This window comes from Paramisgurnus dabryanus, chromosome 6 (genome assembly GCF_030506205.2).
Source record: "Paramisgurnus dabryanus chromosome 6, PD_genome_1.1, whole genome shotgun sequence".
Classification (NCBI taxonomy): domain Eukaryota; kingdom Metazoa; phylum Chordata; class Actinopteri; order Cypriniformes; family Cobitidae; genus Paramisgurnus; species Paramisgurnus dabryanus.
In genome coordinates, this window is record NC_133342.1 from 22,014,486 (window position 1) to 22,042,248 (window position 27,763).

Below are 27,763 nucleotides of genomic sequence, written 5' to 3' on the forward strand. Positions count from 1 at the left end.
CACTTAATCTTTGTACAGTGTGTCGTGAATGTGTTAGCATTTAGCCTAGCCCCATTCATTCCTATGGCTCCAAACAAAAGTTTTATTTTGTGCCACCATACTTACTCATGTAACTACTCATGTAACAGTCTTTAAATAGAGAAAACATGGAAGTGTTTGGTGGCTTCAAAATTCATTCCTGTTTGGATCCTAAGAAATGAATGGGGCTAGGCTAAATGCTAACACATTCACAACACGCTTTACAAAGATTAAATGCACGCATTGAAAAAAGATAGGTATGTATTAATTAGTCTAAGTTGAGGTAAGAACATAGTAAAATATTGAACAGTGGTGTTTTCCTTTAAATCGACCCTAAGTAATCATTGTGCCAACTAGTCAACCTGTCAATCCCCCTTTCATTTAATAAAATACACTATATTCATTACATACAATGTTAAACTTCTGTAAGAAGTTTTTCTACTATCGGTGTAATTCAAGCTTGATGTACATTTTACAAGCATCTTGCCCTGCCAAGCCACATTTACCCTGAGTAAGCAGCACAGTTACAGCACTGTAATAGATTGATAGTCCTATTTATAACCAGTAAACATTTATAATATTTCTATTTTTAACTTATACGCCAATGTTTACCAAGCTGCTTGCCAAAGGTGCCATCCTCTAGCATTGTGTTTTGACCGGTAAGAGCAACATGGTGTAAAATATTCAGTGTAGCATTTACATGACGTCAAGCTTGAAAATAAAACCCTGATACATTTCCTCAGACTTGGCTTTGAAGCGGTGATCCATTACAGTATTTTGCTAAATCAGAAGTTTTAATGCTATTTGTGTCTCAATAGTTGATCAGTGATGGCAGCGTGTGTGCGGAGGCTCTATGGGACCACGTCACCATGGACGACCAGGAGCTGGGCTTCAAGGCTGGGGACGTCATCGAAGTAGTGGATGCCACAAACAAGGAGTGGTGGTGGGGCCGGGTGCTGGACAGCGAGGGCTGGTTCCCCGCCAGCTTCGTTCGGGTAAAAGAGAACTCCTATTACAAGAAGATTCGATTACGGTCACATTACGTCATCATTATTACATTACGCTTCCTTGAGGGGTCGGCTTTATGTTACATTGTGTTTTTTTTGGAAAGTACTTTTGTAAGCTACACACAGTAAATAAAGGTAAATGTGCGCCACTGTTCATGTACAAATGTGTACCATTTAGTCACCAGTGCATGTGTTTTCTTTATTACGGCTAGTTACGAGTGAACCAGGATGAGCCCATGGAGGAATACTTAGCCCATCTGGACGGAGCCTCGGAGGGGGGTGGTGCCAGCATGGGGGGGCCCTTAGGACCCGGTCTGCCCTGCAAGGAGCAGATGAGGGCCAATGTCATCAATGAGATCATGAGCACAGAGAGGGATTACATCAAACACCTGAAGGACATCTGTGAGGTCAGTTCCTCTTTTACTTTATCACATGGCTCACATTGATCAGTTCTAACTCAGTATGTGGATCTTGTTACACAGCATTGTAGTGTCTATAGACTCACTGTTTGTTTACATGCTGAGTAAGTGACCTGATTTAAAGCACAAGGAGGAATTTATTGCATTAAAACTGATACAGGGCAGCCTGTGGATTATTCTCACAAACTTTTATGACTATATATTTGGAAAAGCGCTGTCGGTGAAAATAACATTTCTACATTCGCCGTAAATGAACCGTGCTCTCTTCTTAATATAACTTTGGGTTAAAATTTTAGTCCTTGCAGCATGGTGGGTTTGACATCTTTAATGACTTCCAGGGCTATATAAAACAGTGTCGGAAGAGGACAGACATGTTTACTGAGGAGCAACTGCGCACTATTTTCGGCAACATTGATGATCTCTACCGTTTCCAAAAGAAGTTCCTCAAAGCCTTGGAGAAGAAATTTAACAAAGACCACCCTCACCTCAGCGAGATCGGCTCCTGCTTCTTAGAGCATGTAAGCTGACTTCAAAGGCATCACTGTGGTAGACTTTCTGATTTGCAGGTTTCTGTAGATGCTCATTCTTCTTCTCTTTTTTATCCAGCAAACAAACTTCCAGATCTACTCAGAGTATTGCAACAACCACCCCAATGCCTACGTGCAGCTCTCCAAACTGATGAAGATCAAGAAGTACGTCTTCTTCTTCGAGGCCTGTCGCCTGCTTCAGAAAATGATTGACATTTCGCTAGATGGATTCTTGCTTACTCCTGTACAGAAGATCTGCAAGTATCCTCTACAGCTGGCTGAGCTGCTCAAGTACACAAACCCACAGCACAGGTGCTCACCTATTATAATAGTAGGCCTAGTAGAGTAAAAAGCAACATAAAGTGTGTAACCTGAAGTCTTTCTGTACAGAGATTATAAGGATGTCGAGGCTGCCTTAAATGCAATGAAGAATGTGGCCAGATTGATCAATGAGAGAAAGAGGCGTCTAGAGAACATTGATAAAATCGCTCAATGGCAGAGCTCCATAGAGGACTGGGAGGTAAAGCACACGCTTCATTGTTGATAGGGACATTCCACTTTTATTGAAAATATGCTCATTTTCCAGTGTTAAACATTTGATTTTTACAGTTTTGGAATCCATTCAGCCGATCTCTGGGTCTGGCTGTATCAGTTTTAGTATTGCTTAAAGCGGAAGTCCACCCTAAAACAACATTATGCTCCAACACTATATTTCATGACATATATGTAGTTGATTGTGCTGCCATCAAATGTACTAACTCCATATAAAAAATTAAAGCTTTTAACTGCTACAGTAACGGTGATTTGACGCGTCATCAAATCACCGGAAGAAAAATGCACGACTACATTAATTCTGAATGTTCTAAATGGGGGCGGGTCTTGAGGCGAGATGATTGACAGTAGATGATAACGTTTTTGATTGACAGCTGCACAGGAGCTAACGTTAGCTTGCTTTGCTCGTGTTTATAATAACAACAACATGATAATAACTTTCTACGTAGTATGTTTACCGTAGTTACACAAAACAAGCAACAACTAAGCCAAATGATGTTTCAGATATTTTAACAATTTTACATTACCTGAGTCCGCGGAAAAACTGGGCTGAAAACAGTACTCAAAATCTTCCTGACGAAAGTGCTGGCTGCATATTCAAAGTAGTGTAGTGGTGGGTCAGCTGAGGGTCGCGTTGATGTCAACAATAAAAACTCCCGGTGGCCTGAATTTGTTGTCCTTACATCCACATACTGCACAGGTTCTAGTCATCTTTTATCGAGGGCTTTGGTGATTTCCCCCTCAGAGACGTTTAAAGCGGAGTTACTCTTTGGATGGGTTCGTCTGCCGGCTAACTTCAAGTTGACTTGAGTTGATTTGAGAGCTAGTTGAGCGGTAAAAGAAGTTATTAGGTTTGTTCAACTTCATGTGGCGTTGCAAGAATCGACAGCGGGATGACGTCAAAGTACCGCGAGAGCGATTCGCGAAATCATACGGAGGAGTTTGCTTTTAAATCCCTTTCGCGGAACCTTGACGTCATCCAGCTGTCGGTTCCTGCGGCGCCGCATGAAGTCAAACAAACCTGACGACTGCATCGAACAGTGATTAGTGGGTGGAGCTAATGACTCAGTTTCGCGCAGTGCATTCTGGTTAATTGTGTCCATTAAAGACCGTTACGAAAATTCCGCTTCAACACACTATCAATCTAATAATCGAAATCGTGCAAATTTATTTATTTTTCCTCATGTATAATGCAAAGTGGACATAAATTACCCGTGATAAACAGGCTAAAATGTCTAGATTGGACTTCCCCTTTAACACAATCCATTGAATCTGATTAGACCATTAGCATCGCGCTCAAAAATAACCAAAGAGTTTCAATATTTTTCTATTTAAAACTTGACTCTTCTGTAATTACATCGTGTACTAAGACTGACTTAAAATTAAAGTTGAGATTTTCTAGGCAGATGTCTAGGAACTATACTCTCATTCTGGAGTAATAATCAAGGACTTTGCTGCTGTAACATGACTGAAGGAGGCGCAATGATATTACGCAGTACCCGAAATTAGTCCCCTGCTATTGAAGGTTTTTTTTTTAAACGCGATGCTAATGGTCTAATCAGATTTAATGGATTATGCTAAGCTATGCTAAAAGTGGTACAGCCAGACCCGCAGATCGGCTGAATGAATTCCAAAACATTTAAATATTTAAGGAGTGTCTCTTTAACACTATTTTCATCTGGTTGGTATAACATCATCATCATCTCCTCTTTTTAGGGGGAAGACATCTTAAGCAGGAGCTCTGACCTGATTTTCTCAGGAGACCTGACCAAGATCTCTCAGCCACAGGCCAAAGGCCAGCAGCGAATGTTCTTTCTTTTTGACCATCAGCTGGTTTTCTGTAAAAAGGTTAGCAGATGCTTTTCTATTTGGGCATTTGATTAGTTCCATGGGAATCAATCCCGCTGCTACAGTAGCACCATAAGCAGTCGACTCCGGGCCGGATCTGCACCGAATCCACACCGGAGCTACGGCCTTTGGCACGGATTCGGTGCGGATCCGGCCTGGAGTCGTCTACTGTTTTTTTTTTACATTTAAGCAGTGCTGTAGTAATAAGAGTAGTAATAATAACTATCCACAGGATCTACTTCGGAGGGACATACTGTACTACAAGGGTCGGTTAGACATGGATCAGATGCAAGTGGTAGATGTAGAAGATGGGAAGGATAAGGACTATAATGTAAGTGTGAAGAATGCCTTGAAACTATGTTCTCCTGGAGGAGAGGAGGTCCACCTCTTGTGTGCCAAGAAACCTGAGCAAAAGCAGCGCTGGCTGCGAGCCTTTGCAGATGAACGAGAACAGGTCCAGCATGACCTCGAAACAGGTGAACATTACTCAAGCAATTATAATCAGAAACAGGTCCATAATCCTTAGTATTCAAATCAATTGTTTAAGCTGTGAACATGAATGATACTTTAAAATCGTGCAGTTTGTTTAAAAGAGCTCTGATAGTATTTTTCTTTTGTGTGGTGGACAAACCAAAAAATCCCAAAGGTTGTTTAAAGTTTTATTTGTTGCATTAAAGTTGGAAAAATATTATGAAATGTATTATTAGATTTATTATTGATGTATATGAGCTAGAGTTTGTTAATGGATTTATACATTTGTTATATAATGTGAGTGTAAAGTGATGTTGTTGTCTTTCCTCCTAACCAGGTTTCACGATCACAGAGGTCCAAAAGAAGCAGGCAATGTTGAATGCATCTAAAAGTCATCCAACAGGGAAGCCCAAAGGTGACTTTCATCTCATTTTGCCATCCTTGTATTCTCTAAAATTACATACTATAAGCAGTTTTACATGGTTGTGGTTTGGTATGAAGAGTGAAATGACTCCAGTTTAGCATGTAGCCACTGTTCATTATTTCACAAGCATGTCATTGATTGCGCATTGTGTTGGAAAAGCATTAGCATTACAGCACCTGCTGGCACTCAGATCTCCTTCACTTCACCCAAAAACCTCCAAGTGTCTACGTATTTCTGAGCCTTCAGGACCTCTGGTACCCAGGGCAACCTTAACTTCACCTCTCCTCCCTGATGCCCCTCAGCGTAGGCAGGGGCGGGGGGTTAGGGTGCCCCCTGGTGTCCTGCGCAGAGCAATATCCTGGGTGTCCTCTCAAAGTAGAGAGCCGATCGAGTAGTCCAGGGTAATTCCAGAGTATGTTAGTGTGATTTAACCGCTTCTAAAGCATGTTTAACTTTTCTAGTCTAAAAATCGACACTTATCACACTAAAACCATTACAGCATAATATTTCATTATGTCACCATACGCAAAACTTAGCACAGCTCACATGTTAGTGTAACTATACTTACTAAAACTGTGTTCGCTGTTCTCTAATCAAATAAATGTGCCTAAAGGGACAATCCACTTTTTTGAAAATATACTTGACTCTTCTGTAGTTACATTGTGTACTAAGAGCGACAGAAAAATAAAAGTTGCAATTTTCTAGGCAGATATGGCTAGGAACAATACTCTCATTCTGGCGTAATAGTTCCTAGCCATATCTGCCTAGAAAAACCCAACTTTTAATTTTTTTGTCGGTCTCAGTACACGATGTAACTACAGAAGAGTCAAGTTTTAAATAGAAAAAATATTGAAACTCTTTAGTTATTTTTGAGCATGATGCTAATGGTCTAATCGGATTCAATGGATTATGCTAAAAATGTTACCGCCAGACCCGGAGATCAGCTGAATGGATTCCAAAAAGGTAAAAATCAAATGTTTAACTCTAGGGGAGCTGGAAAAAAGTGGAGTGTCCCTTTAAAATGAAGGAGTGGGAAAGGGTCAATGTTGGGTGCCTGTTCTCATAAACCCCTTATGTCCTTCATCCCGCAGCTGTGACCAGGCCCTATTATGACTTCTTGCTGCGCCAGAAGCATCCCACGCTCCCCACCTCTGTACCCCAGCAGCAGGTCATCATGTTGGCTGAACCCAAACGCAAGACCTCCAATTTCTGGCACAACATCGGACGGTTGACACCGTTTAAAAAATGAGGGCCTGAACTGTGTTTTTATCCCAGTGTACCATTTTTCTTTGTATAGTCCAAATGCGAACGCACTTTATGGGTTGTTACAATCACAGCATTTCTCCCAGACATTGTTGAACATTGTGGGAGGGCATTCCTGCTATGTTAATAATATTGAAAGACAGCTACTACTGCTCAACCGCTCCAGCTGCAATGCCACTTCTCAGCACTAACGCAACTACTGCTGCGAGTCGTCGTACGGACACGCTTGGACTGCTTCATTGAAAGATCTCTGCTTGAAGAAAGGACTTCTTTATATGTTGGTTAATTTATTTTCAGTTTTTCAATGTATGCCAGCTATCCACAGTGCCCAACTACTAGCTTTTGTATGTACTTTGATACTTTTGTGTGACACATGATGATGTTTAGAAGGGTTTCGCAGAAGATAAAAGTAACTTGTGTTGAGATTTATTACTGTATTAACTTCCTCGAGGCTGTCAAAAGAAATCTGTTAATATCAGTCTGTGTATGCAACCATCAACTCTTACCTAAACTTTCTCCTTATTATGCCTCTAAATTATACGTGGACAAAGTCCCACTGGTCCGTTTCAAATGAGCGCTCTCATACGTCCTCATTTGATTCTTCTGCCTGATATCTCTTCTGTAACAAACTTCTCTTTGAAGTGCCATTCAAAACGTAACCCAGATATTGTGATTTTGGGGGTTGCATGAATTCGCTGTGAAACTCAGCTTGGACATTTTCAACCCAAATAAAATTCTCAATATTAAGATAGATATTTGTACTATAAATGAAATGAAAGATTATGTTTGACGCTGGTTGTGTCAAATATGTATAATTACCTTTGACCACAGAACAAAATATGTTAATAAAAAGCATTTCTAAGTGTTATGATACCGATATGTGAGAAATTTGTTGCCTTTTTGTTTAGGATTTGTATCATTTAAAAGGAAAACACCACCGTTTTTTTTTAAATATTTTACTATGTTTTTCACCTCAACTTAAATGAATTAATACATACCTATCTTTCTTCAATGTGTGCACTTTTAATCTTTGTACAGCGCTTCTTGAATGTGTTAGCATTTAGCCTAGCCCCATTCATTCCTATGGCTCCAAACAAATATTTTATTTTGTGCTACCATACTAACTTCTGTAACTACTCGTGTAACAGTCTTTAAATAGGGAAAACATGGAAGTGTTTGGTGGCTTCTAAATTCATCCATGTTTGGAGCCATAGGAATGAAGGCTAGGCTAAATGCTAACACATTCACGATGCACTGTACAAAGATTAAAAGTGCACGCATTGAAAAAAGATAGGTATGTATTCATTTGTCTAAGTTGAGGTAAGAATAGTAATATATTGAAACACGGTGGTGTTTTCCTTTAAATGTACTAAATGTAAATATCGCCACCCGGTGGTTAATTTTTATGATGCCACATTCATTCTTTTACTTTGGTTAAAATTAAAATTCATCAGAAACTGAGACACAGATGAAGAACAAATCACAATATATGTGACCCTGGACCACAAAACCAGTCATATTTTTTAATTGAATTTTATACATAACCTGAAAGCTGTGTAAATAAGCTTTGTTAATATAGGACAATATATACAACTATTTGAAAATCTGTAATCTGAGGGTGCAATTTGTTGTATGTTTTGTTGAGAAAATTGCCTTTAAAGTTGTCCAAATGAAGTCATTAGCAACACATGTTACAAATAAATAAATTTTTTATATATTTTTTTTGGTAGGAAATTCACAAAATATCCTTATGTAACATGGTCTTTACTAAAAGGCGGAGTCCACGATGTTTGAAAAACGGTTTGGAAAAGGAGACGGGCCGACTACCAAAACACACTTATAGCCAATCAAATCAAATCAAATGCCGGGTTGCGTATGTGTGGGGCGGGTCTATCAACGGAATGTCCAGATTCTATTGGGGTAGGGGCGTGTTTGTTTAGGCGATTTCAAATATCAACACTGGCTTTCAAACATCATGGACTCCGCCTTTAAAGGGATAGTTCACCCAAAAATGAAAATTCTGTCATCATTTACTCATTCTCATTATGTTACAAACTTACAAAAATAATTTCTTTGTTCTGGTGAACACAAAGGAAGATATTTTGAGAAATATAAGTAACCAAACATTTTTCAAAATATCTTGTAACATAAGTTTGCAACATGAGAGTAAATGATTACAGAATTTAAATTTTTGGGTGAACTATCCCTTTAATATCCCAATGATTAAAAAAATGTATAAGTTTGACCTGTACTATGTATTTTTGACTATTGCTACAAATACACCAGTGTGACTTATGACTGGTTTTGTGGTCCAGGGTCATACATACCTTTGTGAACAAAAAACATGATAGGAAATTATAATAAGAGAGCACAAACTTGTTCATATAATATTTATTCAAGCACCATAGCACATATCTAAATCCATTAGTTTAAGCAATAAAAAAAATTCACTTGGCACATAACTCTGAGTAATGGCAATCTGAGACTGCTTTAGTTTATGTAAGGCTACTATGACGCCTCTTGTGTGGCAGTTGAGGCATTCACACAATAAGACATGGCAGTGTACAAGACTTGATATTGCTTTGCGCTACATTAACATATGACCCTGTGATCACATCTGGAGTGTTACTGTTGTCAAACTCACATCTAAAATGTTTTCCGCTCTGCACCTCTTAATTGAGCAGCTCCAAGTAGGTAATTGGCACTTTGCCTTTCTGATTGCCCCTTTGCCCCATTAGCCAATCGGAGTCCATGCCTGGTACGCTGGTCACGGTGATCACCTGTCAGGCAAAGATGTGAAAGTCAACCATCTTCATTAAGTGAATGCCTCTCTTTGTTTTAAACTGGAAAAGCTTACACACCTCATCTGCGAGTAGAGACAGTTCACTGCTGCTGTCTGCGTCGTAGTCGTACAGGACGCGAGCCTTACGTGTGCCAGAGGTGCTGCGGAGTTCATTAAGTGCGGGTGAGGCCTGACTGGGTGGGGGAGCTGGCAGCGAGGCGGCCGCCGGTGCGGTTGGTACTGAGATACTGGCAGAGAAGCTCCCGCTTGGCTGATTGTTATTAGAGCTGAATGTGGTAGGAAAGCTGGAGAAAAAAAGAAATGGTTGAACTTCTGAACAGGTGGGTTAAATATAGCAGCAACAAATGACAGCAATTCACAATTTAAGTGCGTTTCCATTGTGCATTTAGCAAAAAAATATATGACCATGTCCAACCTTCCCAGCTGTTTCTGCAGATTGACCATGTATTGATAACACTGTGCATAATAAGAAGCTTGTGCGTCCACAAAGTCATTGAGACAGTGCAAGTGATGAGCCTGATTTGAAAGTAAAGAGCATGGCCATGAGGACACACACACATATTTTATATATTATTTATATGTATAAATATAGTATATGGTAGCATACATGAGTGCTGCTAATGCCCTCCAATAGGAGTCTGGTGATCTCAGCCTGCCGGTCAAACTCGCTCTGTGCTATCCTCAGTTCTGTTTCTGCCTGGAAGAAACAAACAGTACACAAACCTGAGATGCATATCTCTCACCATCATTGCATGAGCTGGTAACGGTGCAACAAGCGAAGGTGATTATAAACAACCAAGCTCCATCTAGTGGATGCAAGTATTCTTTTGTTGTGCATTTAATAATGCAGTTCCTTGTTCCTCATAGCATGAACTCAAAGGCTGAGAGCAGTAGCATTCGATAACATATCATATCTTTATTGTTTTCTTGATAAAGGTATTCCTTAACAGGTGAGAAATAGTCCTGAACACTGAGAACTGTGAATGCGTACAGTACTTACCTGCTGTACCTCCTCAGCCCACAGCTGGGCAGCGTTCAGACAAACAGTGACAAATTCATCAGGTAAATATTAATAACTACAGTACATACAAACTCAACAACCCGCAGACAATCAACTTTTCTAGCTGTCTGGTTTAGTTATGCAAGCTAATGATGTCAAGTCATGCACAAACACATTCACTGGGAGTAGCATACAGGCAAGCAAGCAGGTAATTTTTTTCTTTTGTTTAAGAAATTATATGAAGCAACAAAGGGAAGTAGGCCTGAATCATGCACTGTCATAACGGGTGTGCGTAATATATGTAAAATGATCAGATATACAAATTCAGCAAGAATATAAATTAAACATGCTTCATGTACCTGTACACAAATCATACTGTAGATAGCTACAGGGTTCCCACACCTTAGTTAACTTCAAATTCAAGGACCTTTAAAGGACTTTCCAGGTCTAATACCCTAAAAATTCAAGGACTAAATGTGGGGACACATTTCAAGTGAGAGCATTGTGTTACCTTTTAAGATACACGGTTACAGTTCCCTTTTGAGGGAACTCGCGCTGCGTCACTGCGGTGACACTTTGGGGACGCTTCCAGTAGTAAGTGCATCTGAATGTGTAAATCAAATTCAACCAATGGTGAGGCTTAATGACAAAGACAGGGTAAAGCGTGAGCCAGGAATTATATCACTATCCGAAATATTACTAAAGACGGCGTTACAGGGACGCAGGAAGTATGACAAGGGAGACACAGCGTCTCGTTCCCTTCTCAGGGAACAACAGTTACATACGTAACCCAAGACATTTTCATGTGTCAAACACAAATATGGAAAAAGCTTCTATTTTGGTAGAAGATATAAGCATTTAAAGTGAACAGTTTAGCACGTTTGATTAAAAAGCAGAAGTTTTATGATATTATCCTACACTACACAGGGAATAATATGGATTTTTTTCCAGAAAACTTGCATAAAATAGATTCAAGCACTTTCAATGACCTGTATCTATGTATATTTTCAAAAATTTTCCAGGGCCTTGAATCCTCCCAGATTTACAAACTTTCAAGGATTTCAAGGACCAATTGGAACCCTGTAGCTATTATAGTGGGTCGAATGCTGGCGGCAAAAAAGACAGGAACTGCGTTCTGTTGCCCTTATAAAATTAATGCTGAGGTTTATGATGGCATGAATGATTGCAAAAGAAGTTACGTTAGACAGAAGTCAGAATATAAAGTGGTGTAAAACAGAAGCGCTTTCGTTTCTCTTAAAATGAAACATTATGAGAAGGGCAAAAGAGGGCACGTTTTACTAGGCACCGCAGACAAACCTTTAGCCACCTGACATGCAAGAAGCTGAGCATGTAAGAAAAGTGAGCCACATACTCCTCTCCCAATGGAGGGGTTGAGTTCAGATTCTGCAGACGGAGGCAGGCAAGGAAACAGACAGAAATATAATGAGAGGGAACTGGGAAAACAAGACGGGTTAGATAGAGATCAAACCATAGTAAGAAAAAAACAATTGTTAGTGCAGACCAGCATTAATGCTATTATTATACGCGAGCATCATCTCTATTATTTACAATAAAGGCAAGCAACCACCGCAGGTAAAACCGCTCGCCTTACTGTTAGGTTTCTATTCTCTATAGTCTTACATAAACAGACTGTAAAAACTGGACGTATGGTTAAGCTGGAAATTCCACTGATGAATAAAACTGCTGAGCATTCAATTCTGCATGCGTGCGCGCGTGTGTGTGTGTAATACTAACTACAGCGCGAGCATCAGCCGCTCTGGCCTTCTTCATTCTGTTTTTGGCTGCATCCAAATCCAGACGTTTATTTTGAAGAAGTTTACGCTCTTTCTGCAAGAACAACACATCAGCTGAGAAATGGACATCAGATTCACAACAGGTGTGTATGCACATAATCATGGTCTTATACTCTCAATTGAATCAGTCTAAATGAGGCTGGAGCATGGAGTAATTAGCATAATGCACGCCCACACCATCTCCATATAAGGGCTTTAAACTTTGGCACTATTCAATTACGTTACAAAGCTAAAAAATATATTATTTAAAATAATGTGTTTGGCTGAAAAAAGTAAGTCATTTATAGCTAGGATGGTAGGAAGTCTACAGCAGTGGTTCTCAAACTGGGGTCCTGGTGCCAGGGGGGCCCCAGTTTTATGACATTTTATAAAATACATTAATTTATCATGAATTCTGTGTAATTAAACCTTAAAAACAAGGCTGCTAACCAACAGCAATACTTTGTATAATTTAATATGTTTTGTTTAATTAAAATGCTACCTTTTAGAACTAATTTGTCTTAATTTTCTTTGGGTGGGGGCCGCGAAAGGAATGCACCGTACACAAGGGGGGGCGCACACTGAAAAAGTTTGAGAACCACTGGTCTACAGAGTTGGTACACACGTTGCTATGACATATGAAGGCAATGACACATGTCTTGGCGCGCTAATGCTTACCAATATGGTTTTAAAATCGCCCTCGATGAAGTTCCTAAAGGGAGTCAGAAAATTGATAGCAGAGCTCTGGATGAATTCTTTCTGTGAGCTGCCTAACAGCTTCTCAGTTTCCCCACATTTTATGAGAGCACTTCCTATAGCAAATAAAAGAGTAAGAGGACATCTCTGACAATGCATTTAACTCAGATGGGACACGAAGTTCCTAGCATGTTATATGTAAGGGATAATGTATAGGCAGCAGGTTGTTATAGCAGAAATACGACGTGTGATCAGGACAGGACACGCAGTGGACGATCTTGTATCACATTGAAGGGGCTGATTTTGCAATAACAACCTGCTGACTGTACATTATCCCGCTTATTACATGGCTATTTGCCTCATAAGTAAGGTAAGGAATATGAAATATTGATTTGAAATATTTAATTTGCTTATTTGTAATGAATGCAAGGAAAATCTGTTTACTTTCGGTTTTAAGATAAGACAAAGACATTTTTGGAAAACACACTATTTGGTTTAATTATTTGTGATGAATATAATGTCATATATGTTATTAAAAGATATTTATTTAATTTTTTTGTGTAATATTAAACTGTACCTGTCAAAATGATTTTGCAGCATCCGGGTTACCGTGTGTTACATGTTTTGAGCGACTGCAAATGCAGGGTTCCCACACATTAGTTAACTTCAAATTCAAGGACCTTTCAAGGACTTTCCAGGTCTAATCCCTAAAAATTCAAGGACTAAATGTGGGGACACATTTCAAGTGAGAGCAAGGTTACATCGTGTTACCTTTTAAGATACATTGTTACAGTTCCCTTTCGAGGGAACTCACGCTAAGTCACTGCGCTGACACTTTAGGGATGCCTCCAGGGGTAAGTGCGTCTGAATATATATATATCAAATTCAACCAATGGTGAGGCTTAACGACAAAGACAGGGTGACGCGGGAGCCAGGAAGTATATCGCTATCTGAAATATTGCCAAAGACGACATTACAGGGACGCAGGAAGTATGGCAAGGGAGACGCAGCGTCTCATTCGCTTCCCAGGGAACAACAGTTACATTCGTAACCAGAGACGTTTTCATGTGTCAAACACAAGTTACACAACTATGCAAAAAAGCATTTTGGTATGAATCAACATTCAAATACAGAAGATATAAGCATTTAAAGCAAACAGTTTAGCACATGAATTTATGATATTATCCTACACTACACATGGAATAATATGGATTTTTTCCTCAGAAAACTTCTTGCATAAAAAAGATTCAAGCACTTTCAATGACCTGTATTTATGTATGCATATTTTCAAAACTTCCCAGGGCCTTGAATTTTTCCCCCACAAACTTTCAAGGATTTCAAGGCCTGTTGGAACCCTGCAAATGTCGCAGCTGGCCAATCAGAATCAAGCATTCCAACGAGCTGAGTTTAATGATCATAAACACTTCAATTAAACACAAACTCATACTGGCAGGACACTGGGTACAGTGCGTACTGTAATAAACATACCGTATGCCGTTCCAGGTCCGAACTCGTGCCCCGAGTCGATCATGCACTCCCCCAGTAACTCGTGGTTGTTGGCACGTGTTGGGACTTTTTTGTCCAGAATCTCGTAAAGGAAATCCTCCATCCTGACATCTACCCGCATCAGACAAATTCAATTAAGAGTCAGATGACACCACATGCATTCTCTTAAGTAAGGCATATGTAACACAGGAATATATTATTGCTACTGAAAATCTCATAAACAGTCACATTGAGTTTTTGTCAAAGGAAAATAAAGACCCCCATGTTATTACAAGGTGTGGTGAAGTGCATAGCAAACAGAAAATTCACTATGCTAAAGAACAGTGGCAGCCAGCGACTTTTTTCGAGGGCGCACGATGTGATGTATTTAGCCTGTCGTGTGTGGTCAGTCATTTCAAAATATGTGTTTGGCGCGTGCGCCTAAAGGGTTTATGATAAAAGAGAAACTCGCGTTTATCAGATACTCCCTTAATCTCACGTGTAATCAGAGTTTAGTGTTAAATGAGTGTCTTGCGAGTATTTTGTGAACGTGAGCGTCTCTTTTATCATAAACTGTTCTGACACGTGTGCAACAGGCACTTATTTTGACAAGACGCATGATGCACATGGTTCACATGACGCAGCGAACACATATTTTAAAATGTTGAGCAACACACACAACACTCTGAATACATATTTTGAATTTGCTAAAACTAATATATATATATATACACTCTAAAAAAACAAACGGTGCTATATAGCACCAAAACAGTTGCTTTGGATCGTAACGATAGAAGAACCATTTTAGTGCCATATAGCACCGGTGAAGCACCAGTGAAGCACCAGTGTAGAACCATATAGGGGCCATATAGCACCACTATAGCACCACATATGGTTCTACATAGCACTATATGGTTCTACACAGGTGCTTCACTGGTGCTTCACCGGTGCTATATGGCACTAAAAATGGTTCTTCTATCGTTACGATCCAAAGCAACTGTTTTGGTGCTATATAGCACCGTTTGTTTTTTAGAGTGTATATACCCAACACTATTAGAAATCAAAGCAATACCACAAACAGAACAAAATGTGTGCTTGATTTAACAGATATTTAAGGTCTAAGATCACACATGTAACATATTGCCCACATTGATCTCATTTGCCGACAATGTGAATTGGTATAGCAATGTGTTAGCAACGCAAAGGTCATGGGTTCAAACCCAGTGAACACATACTGATAAAAGATGAATGCTTTGGAAATGCTGTAAGTTGCTTTGAAAAAAGCATAAAAATACATAAACATAATTTATTTTGGGTGAATCTTGACACAGATGGAGAACTTAACAATACTGCATTGTGATTATCTCTGTGTTGTACTGCAATAACAGCATGACTTACACAACTGTAACCCTAACTTCCTGTGAATACTGTGTTTTTACTGTGACTTGCAGTCTTTGTTGAATTGCAAACTGTATGAAGTTATGGATTTCATTACTTACTAGGGTTAGGCTGAAGCACAACCTCTGTCTGTTTCATGATCTTCTCTGTCCAGTGTTTAGTAGATTCGGCCCGGTTCAAAAGGGTCTCCAGGTGGGCATCCAGTTCAGTTCTTTCTGCTTGCCCGAGCTTCTCTTCTGTGAACTTCACACAATACAACACTTAAATGGCCAGTTTACACATAACATTTGACTTTTTACAGTACTTATTACTGTTTGCTTATTACAAAGTTGCATCTGTTACAGCTTACGTATATACTGTTACTATTCAGTGAACTAACATGAATGAACAACTGTTATTGTAATAAATATAATGTTTACATTAAGCAGACGCTTATATCGTAACATCTTTCCTTCATTTGAAATGATCAGTTGAAATGGCACAATGAATTATACATTTGACTTGTTAATCAACTGACAGTAATGTACATATTTAGCACACAACTGAACGGTCATTACAGCGCTTATTTATAACAACCAACCAACATTCATAACAACAACGAAAGGAGGTTTAACTGAGTTATTATGTAAAGTAGCCCAACTTGTTAAAATCAACCGCAAGAAATGATTTCTTACCTGGACAGCACGACTGAGGAAAGTGCCAGCATCAGCTGCCAGCCGTCTAACGTTAAACTCCATGTTTGTATGTTTATGAATGTAGAGATAGCGTTTAAACCGTCAGTCTGATCATAAGCAAACACCGCGCTAGCAAATACAGATTAGCCTGCTACAGCCGTTCCGCGACCGGGCAAAACACTTAATAATTCAGCTCGCTTTGCCGTGATAAACTTATAGTCCATGTAAAGACTGCTACTGGGTGGACAGCTAACGAGAAATAAATGTGTAAAGTTGTCGTTTTAGATGTCCGCTCTGTCACTAGTGTGGCTGCTAACAGGGAGCAGCAGCTGTTGGGAGGGAGTGACCGAGTGTAAAGAGGAAGAACAAACCCACAGAAAGATCAGCGACGGTAGTGACCTGTTTACTTTTTAAGAAGAAATCATAAGATCTGGACAGCAAATTATTAAAAACAGTATATTAATAAAACATATTAATAATTTGACAAAAACGTATAGGATAAATAGATGGCATATCAATGGGGAGTAATTGTTTAGGGATTAAAAATTGTTTATTTCTTAAAAATAAAATAAACAACATTATAAATATTTATTTATTATAAATAAATAAATAAATACATACATCATTTAATCAATTTAATATTTTTTATTAATAATGAAATAACCCCAGCAGTACACCATTATATAGAATATACAAAGAAATTAAAGGTCATCTTCTAGTCTTGTGTATTTACTCTACAACATAACAGTCCAATCTATTATAAGCTATGCATTCCCCAAAATACCAACAAGCCCATGTTTTTACCATATCCATACTGTTGAACTTATTCTTAACATCTTTGTATTGCATTGAAAATATTTTATTCACAAAAACATAAATTTGAAGTATTTCTTGCTGAAACTACCCACACAATGAGAAAATCAAATGCACTATTCTATTTTTCTTACTAATCAAGGTTTCTGTTTGTATTTAATATTATTACTATTGATTTTTTCTATGTGTATTTTAATGCAATGCTGTTTTTTACTTTTTTTGCAGTTTTATGATTGCACTCCTAACGTCATTGTTCATTATGTCCCCTAGATGGCATCATTAGCTTAAAAGCGCCTTAACTTCCCTATCTGTTTGATGCCACAATGCATGTCATTTTCAGCATGGTCATACTGCGCTTTGATAAAACAAAAGGTATCATGTTACAGCCTTATATTGTTTAAAGCTAAAACTTTCATTAATTGTCATATCAAAGCACAACTGCCATGGAAAATGAACTGTTGCATAAATAAGAAAATTCCTATTTATCCACTTGCCTGGCAACAAAAAACATTTAGGCTAACAATTTCTTTGATAGACTGAGCAAAGTGTTGTATCGCAAAGTCTTGCTCTTCCATGAAGATGGGATTCCTTCAAGCCCAATCTAAGACAACAAGGGTGAAAGAATTAGATATTGAGATCCATTACAGTACAAAAAGGGTAAGTGTGCATAATCATTCTGTCATCATAAAATCACCTTATAAATGATTTGAATGTAAGATAGGTATTGCAATGATAACTCAACAGCAAGAATTTGAATATGATGTACACATAGACCAATGCGTAGTATGCATACAACAGATGGTAGGTAATACAGTATCTTTGTGGTCCAATGCCATACCTGAGCCCCAATGCATGCTCCAATGAATGAGCTCCTGCTAGAGGTGCATCCCCCACAGCTCATGGTGTCCCGGATAGCCTGCTCATAGCCATTGGCTGTCAGAACTCCATGCAATGCTGCCTGAAATGCACCAGGCAAACCTAAGGGACATGATACAGGTGCTGAGGTACCACGTGCCAGTATTTTATATTGAACATATGTAATAGACAAAAAAACACCACAAGGTTAATGAAAGGTAACTAACCTCAGGTGTTTGAGAACACAGCTGGAATAAGCTCTTTGGGTTTCTTGCTCAGATTCTCCTTTACTTGATGAATTTGCCCTTAGTTGGTAAAATTCATAAGACATAAATAGGATAAAAACATTTTTGTTATATGTGAATCAGTCTGTGAAAACCCAGATAAAGTCATTTTTTTGTGATTTACATAAAATTATTGTACATAATGTAAAGAACATTCATCAATAAAATATGAAACTTTGATGCTCTAAATTTTTACAATTTCAGTATCAGATAAAGATGATTTATTTAAACACCTGACTGAAGGCTGATTCAAAGACTATACACTATCTGTAGCTAAAGATTTGGCTCACAATATAATAATATCAAGTGGTGTATACCGGCTATAGCTTTGTCCAACTCCTGAGGGTTTTTTCTGTTTGTGTCATTGAGCTGTTCCAGTACTGCATCCAGTGCCTTCGGATCAGGACCATTCAGGATGAAATGCTCCAGAAACCTGAAGAGTCGTAAACTTTTACTGTGATTCTTCCATTCTATTATAAAGTGACCCATTTTGATCAAAAGGTATTATTCGGTTAAAGCACCAATCAAGCTGGTGCTACATCATTTTTGAAAGCAATTAAAACTGCCTATTTTTTAAATAAACAAAATACTGAAATGCTGCCGACAAATTGTCATGTTCATACATAATACCAACCGTGCAGCAGCAAGAGTTACGGCCACACATGTGTCATTGTTTTGAGTGACACGGATGGTGTCCTCAACCCTCTCCAACATCTCTGGCTTTCCAGCATAGCAGGCTACAATGGGACCCAGCTTTGCCACTCCATCCATTTGGTTATCAGTTTCACAACCTGAAAAGTGACACAATACAGTTTCTTTTGCACGTTTAAGATCACTATAACGTTCATCGGAAAACATCTTACAGAAGTGTTTAATTGTATACATAACAATTAAAGATACAATTTAAAGGGACACGCCACTTTTTTGTGAAAATAGACTTCTTTTCCAGCTCCCCTGGAGTTAAACAATTGTGTTTTACCATTTTGTAATCCATTCATATTACACAGTGCCCAAAAATAGTCCCCAGCTATTGAAAGTTTACATAGGGGACTATTTTCGGGTGCTGCGTAATATCATTGCACCTGCTTCACCGATGGTACGGCAGCAAACTCCTTAATTATTGCGCCGGAATGGGAGTATAGTTCCTAGCAATGTCAGCCTAGAAATATATAAAAAATATCGAAACTCTTTGGTGATGCTAATGGACTAATCAGATTAAAAATATGATAAAAAATATGCTAAGCTATGCTAAAAGTGGTACCACAGACCCGGAGATCAGCTGAATGGATTCCAAAATGGTAAAACTCAATTGTTTAACTCTAGGGGAGCTGGAAAATAAGCATATTTTTTTAAAAAGTGGAGTGTCCCTTTAACCCACATGAAAAAATACTGTATATAATAGTGTATATAATATAAAAAATGTATATACACTATGATGTTTTTAAACCTTAATATAAAGTAAATACTATAACATATTAATAAATAATATAATTCTATAGTATATCACATACGGTACTATTACTATTAATACCGCATAGTATATTACTGTACCACACTAATAATATTTTAAACTATTGCATAACACTATAGAATATTATAGCTTTTTTCAATTGGAAAGATTCCAGTTACATACAATACAGAAATACATAAAAGAGACTAATCTCACAGTCTTTAAAGAAGTGTTAATAAAAGTGTCCATGTCCAAGTACCTGTCTCTGCCTTGCCTGCATCCACATTTTTAATAAAGCTCTTAAGGCTTGCCTGTCTCCAGGGTCCCTCAATAGGTAGCTGAGGCCTGGGAGCTTAGGGAAAAATATTATGAATAGTTTAAGAAAACAAACTCCACTAGCAATATGATAAGAAAAATGTTTAAGTTAAAACATAAAAAGCAAATAAAGACTAAAACTTTTCAATTGCACGCACCTCCTTTGTCTCTGTATGGATCATTGAGTGGCGTGTCATATTCAGATCCAGGACCAAAGAACTTGTAGGTGCGTTGCTTCAAGTCTTCCACATCCAGACCTGTTCAAATAAAAAACGTCAAATTAAACAAAGATATTACAAACACAAGATCAACACTGATACGGTGAGACAGACATCATACGATTCAATTCATTCAGCTTTATGTTAACACAAAATGATGTACCTCCACACTCAGACAGAGACTCCAGAAGCACAAAAGCTTGATCTCCATAGCAGCTCTGCTGTCCTGTGTTTCTTCTGTAGAATGGATTGGCAGACTCTGACCGAAATTCAGGCTGAGACATTTCAGACAATATCACACTGAGTTTCTGCAAGTCATAGACCCAGTGGAGTGGTTGTGCTGCAAATAAATGAAGATTAATCACACAACTAGATCACAGTCACCATACTGTGTATGTCACATATAAAACCTTACTATTACTATAACTAACTATAGTACAGACAATACCAACAACAGTAAAGGATTGCATCTTATCTACTTTAGTGCTTATGTAAATAAACGGATGAAAAACAATTATATACACATAATAAACAGCATGCGTATGTAAAAAATGCAAACCTGCCGCATCGGCAACAGCTGCACCAATGATTGCCCCAATAGCCCTGTCAGTTAGGGCAAGGGCCATCTGTGATAGTAAGATAAAAACACACGGAAAAGAAATGTTACCAAGAACTGTAAAGTTACATGCAAACCCACGATACCTTAGCATGAACAATCAACAAAACAATACATGTGGCCATTTTACATAACTGAACACAATAAAAGCATTTCAGAACAAAAAATATTTCTCACCTTGGTAAGTAGTGTTCTTATAACTGAGTCTAAAGTGTACAAGTTACAAGGTAGAAGTGTTTGTTATGAAACCGAATCTCCTGTGCTGCTGATTGGCCAAAAAAAGCACGTGACAACACGACGTTGCACTGCGCGTGCCTTGTGTACATGCCAGCATTAACGCCTCTTTTTTGATTTTTATTACTTGTTATTAATAACTGCTTTGTTTTTTGTAATAATATATTAAATTATCTAATAAATACAATTACAATTACACATACACTTGTACTTACACTTAACTAACAACCACACATTATAATAAAAATTTCGATTTTTATTATCTTAATTATTATTATTATTATTATTTATAGATTCTTAATGTTTTCTTTTGTTGTATATTCAGCCTTACACGGCACAAAAAGTATTTGCAAATACTTGAACACATTTTAAGTCTAAATAAGCAGATAAGAAACATATGGATATGAAAGAGAAACAAGTGCACATGAGGTAATGTTTAAAACATATTTAGGTTTGAGATGTACAAAACCAACGGAAGATAGGGCGGAATATAGGTTGACTGGACGAATTTGCTACTATGCCAACGCCTTTACTTTTAATATTCATAAAACGAACCTTCACTATTGGAAGTTCGAAATGTTAAATGCTTAATATTCAAATGAAAGAGTTCGCTATTGGAAGATAGCCAAACAACTCAGCTTGACTTAATTAATATACATGAGCGGAGCATTTCCATACTAGGTTTAGTAACCGCCCTGCTAGAGATTTACTGTATAGTCCTAGTAGTAGCGGATAAACTCAAATTTGTGCGGAGAGGTCTCGTTTTGGCAATACAGAGCGAAAGCTACCAAAAACAAATGAAAACGGATATATAAAAACACATTTCTGCTCTCTCTCTCTCGCTTGGATGTATGCATTTTACTTTCATTACAGTGTTTAATAATTTAACTGTTTGTAGAGTTTAATTTTAAGCCTTGACTATGGAGTACTGGAGACAATGCAGTTTATGGCTGATCAATTGTAAAGTTTTACCTCGGAATCACCGGGTCACGGCGGAATCGGCGCATGTCTTTGACTTGGCGCAAACGCTTCGGGATGGAGTCCTTTTGTGCCAGCTGCTAAATAATCTCAGACCCGGCAGCATTAACCTGAGAGAGATCAATCTCAGACCACAAATGTCACAGGTAAGCGCAAACAATAGTTTACTTTGTAGTGCAGTTGTTTAATTTTACTATATGACCTACAAAAACATTACATGCAGGCTAATGCATTTATAAAAACACTAATTTAACTAAGGTATGCCTTTACTAGGTATGCTGTAACATCAGCACAGCAGTGTGACTTCAGTAAGGAGGATAATTGATTTGCCCATATTTTATTATGCAGGATATAATTGTATATCTCTCAGAACAGTATTTTAACCCACTTTATTAGAATTTACAAAGCTTATAAGTACTGTGAATGTAAGGATTTTTAGTACAAGCCAGTGCCATAGTCCTGCTACATGTGGCCCCAGTGACAGTGCCAGTATAGTTGTCTCCTTATAAAGGGCCCAGTGGCAGAAATACACTCAACTCTTTGTATATACGCTACAGCATCATTCAGTCAATCCAAACAGTTCAGCTAAACATAGCTAATAAAAAATCAATTTTTAAATGAACATCATTTCTTGGTAGTTACCCAAGTCATCCAGATGAATGCCCTGTCTGATTTGCCTCTGTGTGTAAAGCGTTTAGGGCTGAGAAGTCTCAGGGCACTCTGCCCAGGTCCTAACAACTCTCTCCAGATGCCCTCGTTTTAATCCAGTGACCTGATAAAATCACAACTTTGATCGCACTGATTTTTAAACTCACAAATCCAGCCACCGCCCTATTTTTGACCAGTCAGTCTCCATTAGACAACGGAAAACAGCAATTTTCAGCGACATTATGGTTGACATTCCTGACAGTTTGTCAGTTAATGGTGTGTTTTCATAATTGTGCATAAGTGTCTTTATCTCTACTTGTTAGATTTTGTGCTCTGAAAATGTATCTCTGGAATAGGTTAACATTACCTAAAGTAAATAAGAACTGATGATATTAACTTTATTAAATTTAGTTTATCATCCTGTACTGTATCATGATAACGGTCCTCATAGTAAATTAAAAGCAACCTCAGAAAGTGATGTTTAGCATAGATCTTTGGTATACATCAAACCAATCATTGAGTGAATGGGAAGACAACCCAAGCAAACAATATGAATGGAATTGAAGTGGAAAAATTGGCTGTATATGCAAGCAACTTGTGTTCTGTTAAAGATGAAAATGTATTTTTCTGGCTGTCTTAAAGTTAGTTTCTATTTTTAGTTGATAGTTAATAAATACACAAAAAGAGAGATAATGCCCATCAATTGCAGCTGTTAGGCAATAGAGATTAGAGAAAAATTGTAACTACTTATTTTATTTTGCCATCTACATTGTCATATTAAGCTTTCTCTAATCTGATATCGCTAATAAGCAATTCTAATTTTCCCATGATAAACTCACAATGTTGTGTCCTATAGCCGCAAATATAGTATTATATTACATATAAAATATAAAAAATAATAAAAAATACAGTACATCATATGGTTCTTCTCAAAAAAGTATATGCGTGTGTAATGACATTACATTACATGTTGTTTATGTTACTTTATTTATATTTATGATACAGAAAGGGTTTAGTGATTTATTATCCACTAATGTGGATTAAAGGGATAGTTCACTTTAAAATGAAAATTCTGTCATCATTTACTCATCCTCATGTTGTTGTAAACCTGTATGAATGATGAACACAAAAGAAGATATTTTGAGAAATGATGGTAAACACACAGCAGTAAGTGACCATAGAGTTTCATAGTAGGAAAAAAATATTTTGGAAGTATTGAGATAAATGACTAAGAAAATATTTTGATAAATGATGGTTAGCACACAGTTGACGGTACCCAGTAAATTCCGTCATATTTTTTATTCCAACTATGGAAGTCTATGATCACTTACTGCTGTGTGTTTACCATCATTTCTCAAAATTCATACAGCTTTAGAACAACATGAGGATGAGTAAATGATCACAGAATTTTCATTTTAAAGTGAACTATCCCTTTAATGATATGTAATTCGAATACACAGACATATGTGCACGCAGTAGTGTAGTAAATGTCAACTTTGCCTGCAGGTGATTTAATGAAAAAATCAACATATCTTGTTACAATGCATGGCTTTAAAATATGTATGATGACCGTTATATAGCAAACTGAAAAGAAATGCTAAAATGTTTACTTTAAAATGATTCTCAATGTTTACATTTTTTCTCTTTCAGTTCCTCTGCACTAAGAACATTCGGACATTCCTGTCTACTTGTTGTGAAACATTTGGGATGAAGAAGAGTGAATTGTTTGATGCCTTTGATCTTTTTGATGTCCGTGATTTTGGAAAGGTAATGAAAAATGTTAAATTAAAAATTTATTTTTAGTAGTAGTATCTAAAGTTGTGAATTTAAAGTAAAATCAGATAAGACAAAATGAGACTAAAGGCGGTAGTTGTTGAATATCGATCAGACAGCGTTTTTCATGGGGAATATTGTATGGAGTGTAGGGCTGTGTGTTTTTGATTTTTAATAAAAATTTTTGATTCTAACAAAAACAAGATAACCGAGGTAAACCACTTATTGTGCAACAGTTATTGTGCAATTATAAATTGCGTGCTGCTGGACCAATGTGTTTGCAAGGCTCTTTTAAGGCACCACTGCGTTGACACTTACTTAATAAAAAGATAAAATAAATGCATGTTTTCAAAGTCATCGTGATTATGATTTTTACCAAAATAATTGTGATTTTGATCATTATCGAGCAGCCCTTATGGAGGGCTGTTGACAGAGCTCATCACCATAGAGATCACAATCTACAGTTCTGTAATTCTAACTGCAACTTAATACCTTTGTAATGTAATCTAATTAAACCTATATAATAATAACTTACATTTAAATTTATTCATGTCTTCTTGATGCTAGCAGGTTACATTTGAAAAGACTATCAAGCACACTTAATCTGTATCTTCTTTTAATCTCAGGGACTTGTAAATGACTCGCTAGTGTTGTTGTGGCCTGCCATCTGAAGGTCACCTGTAATAAATAGCCCATTTACTTAGCTTTCTCATGTACAAGATCTTCTTGAATGTTTGGCTGTCTTTCTAAGGTAATACAATAACTCCCTGAGCCACAGAACTTACTCCAAAAGGGTCTTCCCAACATTTCTCTATCAGTGTAGTGGCTAATGGTCCAGCATAATTTGGGATTAAACACAGATGAAGTAAAGCATCCTGGCATTATGGGGGAGAGCACTGAGAAAGTTAAGCCACTGTTTGACTCTACTCGTATTATACATGTGCATCCATGATGAATACAATACAGCTACAGTACAGCTTGGAGACTAGATGGTTTTAGCAGTAACAACATAAACAAGCGGCTTTCGTGGTCAACACGTAACTTCCTGTAAACTCCGCTAAGAATAAATAACAACAAAGTCCTGTTAAAGTAGTTTATTTATATAACAAGCAAAATAAACAACACGTAGATTACCTAGGAAACCAAAACATTTGTTATACGTGCTTCCGATGAAAAGGTCTATAGATGAATGCATGAAAAAGCTCTTCAAACTACAATTAGTTGTTCTTCCAAACATGAGTCACATTGTAAAATGAAAAAAAAAAAAAACTTACACTATCAACTGAGAAATTCTGATTGCATAAATAAAATAACTAGGTATCCATACAATGAAATATATCAGATATCTAATATTTTACAACAGTTCTTTTTTGGTTCTTGAATCAGATTGGCTGAGAGTCTTTCCAGCCATGCTCCATTCCACCAGTTTCACCACAGGAACCGCTTCACCATTTACAGTTAAGCATTTCGCCACTGGTCATTTAAGAATCTGCCACCAGAGCTGACGGTCACACACACATTCACCTGCACAAACGCTCTTTTTGTTAACACTTTGTTTGTTTATTTATGTCAAAGACACTTAAACAAGCGCATAAATACTAGAAAAACATATAAATCAGTCATTAGGAGTTTAATGTAAGGGATTATGTGTAGGCAGCTGCACTCTAAAAAACAAACGGTGCTATATAGCACCAAAACAGTTGCTTTGGATCGTAACGATAGAAGAACCATTTTTAGTGCCATATAGCACCGGTGAAGAACCAGTGAAGCACCAGTGAAGCACCTGTGTAGAACCATATAGTGCTATGTAGAACCATATGTGGTGCTATATGGCCCCTATATGGTTCTACACTGGTGCTTCACTGGTGCTTCACTGGTGCTTCACTGGTTCTTCACCGGTGCTATATGGCACTAAAATGGTTCTTCTATCGTTACGATCCAAAGCAATTGTTTTGGTGCTATATAGCACCGTTTGTTTTTTTAGAGTGTGGTTGTTATTGCAGAAATAAGCCCCGCAGTGTGATCAGGATTTTGTATCAGGGGCTTATATTTGGCTGCCTGTATATTATCCCACTACTTACATACTGTAAGAAAGGTAAGGAACATTAAATATTAATTTGAAATGACATATAAAATTTTTACGAATTCAGATCTTTTACTTTTTAAAACCCGTTTACTTTCAGTTTTAAGATAAGATGTTTAAATGTCACGAACACACTATTTGGTTTAAATGGGACATTTCACAAGACTTTTTAAAGATGTCAAATAAATCTTTGGTGTCTCCAGAGCACATATGTGAAGTTCTAGCTGAAAATACCATATAGATAATTTATTTTAGCATGTTAAAATTTCCACTTTGTAGGTGTGAGCAAAAATGTGCCGTTTTTATGTGTGTCCTTTAAAATGCAAATGAGCTGATGCACTATGGCAGTGGTGTGGTTGGATAGTGCAGATTAAGGGGCGGTATTATTCCCTTCTGACATCACAAGGGGGACCAGATTTCAATGACCTATTTTTCACATGCTTGCAGAGAATGGTTAACCAAAACTATAGGTTACTGGCTTGTTCTTTTACACATTTTCTAGGTTAATAATTATAGCACTTAAACATGAAAAAGGTCAAACTTGTACCCTTTAATCATTTGTAAATATAATGTCATATATGTTATTAAAAGAAATATTTATATTTCTTTTTTTGTGTAATATTAAACTGTACCTGTCAAAACGATTCCTAAGCGGTTGTTATTTGTGAATAACAAACCTGCAAATGTCGCGAATGGCCAGTCAGAATCAAGCATTCCAATGAGCTGTGTAATAATTTTTTTTACACACTTGTGCCGTTATATAAACCCAATATGGTTCTCGTATAGTCATGTGATATGGCTCTATATTAGCATGGCTGTGATTGCACTGGTATAGAGTAGTATCAGTTAGTCACTCTTTTAGTTTAACAATACACTATAACTTTTAATTTCAAAGTGTAACTTGTATTTTGCAAAGCTACAGTTACTGTACCAAGTAGGTTTTTAACATGGAGTGACAGTGTAGAGGGCACTGTACTGTACTGTATTTCAGATTGCAATCAGAAGTAATCAATGTGTTTTTGACCCATTTATACAGTAAATATTTAATCCCTTTCTATAATCTTTGCCGGGCAGCAATCTTTTAATATTTACTGTATGTTTCATTTAGCCTTGTAAGT

The 27,763-nt window shown here is 37.5% G+C and overlaps 4 protein-coding genes across 14 annotated transcripts in view; 2 read left to right on the forward strand and 2 right to left on the reverse strand.

Moving 5' to 3' along the window:
* Positions 1 to 7,397, forward strand: part of arhgef4 (Rho guanine nucleotide exchange factor (GEF) 4) — an 85,689-nt gene extending 78,292 nt beyond the window's left edge. For 8 of the 10 annotated variants that reach the window (XM_065276074.1, XM_065276080.1, XM_065276077.1 and 5 more), the window contains 10 exons: positions 837 to 1,013; positions 1,238 to 1,432; positions 1,783 to 1,962; positions 2,051 to 2,283; positions 2,362 to 2,491; positions 4,240 to 4,371; positions 4,604 to 4,847; positions 5,180 to 5,257; positions 5,426 to 5,667; positions 6,358 to 6,497. In XM_065276074.1, coding sequence (XP_065132146.1) covers positions 837 to 1,013; positions 1,238 to 1,432; positions 1,783 to 1,962; positions 2,051 to 2,283; positions 2,362 to 2,491; positions 4,240 to 4,371; positions 4,604 to 4,847; positions 5,180 to 5,257; positions 5,426 to 5,661 — 1,605 coding nt within the window. In that variant the 3' untranslated portion in view covers positions 5,662 to 5,667; positions 6,358 to 6,497. Of the gene's footprint in view, positions 1 to 836; positions 1,014 to 1,237; positions 1,433 to 1,782; positions 1,963 to 2,050; positions 2,284 to 2,361; positions 2,492 to 4,239; positions 4,372 to 4,603; positions 4,848 to 5,179; positions 5,258 to 5,425; positions 5,668 to 6,357 lie in introns of all 10 variants that reach the window. The other 2 variants (XM_065276075.1, XM_065276082.1) reach the window with 1 other exon arrangement.
* A 1,507-nt stretch (positions 7,398 to 8,904) lies between these two features.
* On the reverse strand, positions 8,905 to 16,739 carry sh3glb1b (SH3-domain GRB2-like endophilin B1b). 2 transcript variants are annotated; one of them, XM_065276084.2, is made up of 11 exons: positions 16,379 to 16,739; positions 15,806 to 15,947; positions 14,310 to 14,438; positions 12,804 to 12,937; positions 12,088 to 12,180; positions 11,650 to 11,736; positions 10,333 to 10,356; positions 9,940 to 10,029; positions 9,748 to 9,848; positions 9,391 to 9,616; positions 8,905 to 9,309 (listed from the first exon to the last, which is right to left on the reverse strand). In XM_065276084.2, exons 1-11 carry the CDS (start codon positions 16,439 to 16,441, stop codon positions 9,202 to 9,204), a joined length of 1,197 nt encoding a protein of 398 aa, XP_065132156.1. In that variant the 5' UTR covers positions 16,442 to 16,739; the 3' UTR covers positions 8,905 to 9,201. The 2 variants fall into 2 exon arrangements, with proteins under 2 accessions (XP_065132156.1, XP_065132158.1); XM_065276086.1 differs by lacking the exons at positions 10,333 to 10,356; positions 11,650 to 11,736.
* Positions 16,740 to 17,003: 264 nt separating this feature from the next.
* On the reverse strand, positions 17,004 to 21,223 carry selenoj (selenoprotein J). The gene is made up of 10 exons (XM_065276087.1): positions 21,107 to 21,223; positions 20,873 to 20,939; positions 20,477 to 20,653; positions 20,254 to 20,352; positions 20,040 to 20,132; positions 18,965 to 19,121; positions 18,648 to 18,763; positions 18,274 to 18,351; positions 18,030 to 18,169; positions 17,004 to 17,792 (listed from the first exon to the last, which is right to left on the reverse strand). The coding sequence occupies exons 2-10, from the start codon at positions 20,937 to 20,939 to the stop codon at positions 17,703 to 17,705; spliced, it is 1,017 nt and encodes a 338-aa protein (XP_065132159.1). The 5' UTR covers positions 21,107 to 21,223; the 3' UTR covers positions 17,004 to 17,702.
* A 677-nt stretch (positions 21,224 to 21,900) lies between these two features.
* Positions 21,901 to 27,763, forward strand: part of vav3b (vav 3 guanine nucleotide exchange factor b) — a 45,654-nt gene continuing 39,791 nt past the window's right edge. Inside the window, exons 1-2 of the mRNA XM_065276088.2 lie at positions 21,901 to 22,287; positions 24,440 to 24,556. Of these exons, the coding sequence (XP_065132160.1) occupies positions 22,084 to 22,287; positions 24,440 to 24,556 (321 nt within the window). The 5' untranslated portion in view covers positions 21,901 to 22,083. The remainder of the gene's footprint in view (positions 22,288 to 24,439; positions 24,557 to 27,763) is intronic.

Coding starts and splice junctions, on each gene's coding strand:
- sh3glb1b (XM_065276084.2), bottom strand. CDS start 16,441: ATGGAGTTTAACGTTAGACGGCTGGCAGCTGATGCTGGCACTTTCCTC. Junction 14,439..15,805: donor TGTGCTTCAGCCTAACCCTA/GTAAGTAATGAA, acceptor TGATGCGGGTAG/ATGTCAGGATGGAGGATTTC. Junction 9,617..9,747: donor CTGCAGAAACAGCTGGGAAG/GTTGGACATGGT, acceptor TTTTTTCTCCAG/CTTTCCTACCACATTCAGCT.